At 41.4% G+C, this 336-nt stretch overlaps 1 protein-coding gene across 1 annotated transcript in view; it reads left to right on the forward strand.

The window, feature by feature from the left end:
* The window catches only part of LOC119835861, a 3438-nt gene that overhangs the window by 770 nt on the left and 2332 nt on the right, over positions 1 to 336 (forward strand). Inside the window, exon 2 of the mRNA XM_038360914.1 lies at positions 149 to 263. Coding sequence (XP_038216842.1) covers positions 149 to 263 — 115 coding nt within the window. The remainder of the gene's footprint in view (positions 1 to 148; positions 264 to 336) is intronic.

Consider the following 336-nt stretch of genomic DNA (forward strand, 5'->3'; position numbering starts at 1 on the left):
TGGCGTGAGGTGTGCAAAATGCAATGTTTTAATGCACAAACAATGCATAAACTTAAGCCCCAATCCCGCTTCAAATGGCAAATATGTATGCAAAGCTTGTAAACATAAAACAAAAAAGCCAAACGACCATATTACGATCTCATCGCAGGATTTGCGGGACCCCGACACAGATGTTATACAGGAAGTAGGCCTATCTTCCCCCCTGGGACAAGATATTAAGCTGTTACGGGCGGAAATCTCTAAATTCAGGACAGAAATGGCTGGTATATTCTCAGTTATTTCAGAGCTTGGCAAAAGATTAGATGGCATTGAAGAACGTGTTATTAGACTTGAGGA

The sequence above is a fragment of the Zerene cesonia genome, chromosome Z (assembly GCF_012273895.1).
Source record: "Zerene cesonia ecotype Mississippi chromosome Z, Zerene_cesonia_1.1, whole genome shotgun sequence".
NCBI lineage: Eukaryota > Metazoa > Arthropoda > Insecta > Lepidoptera > Pieridae > Zerene > Zerene cesonia.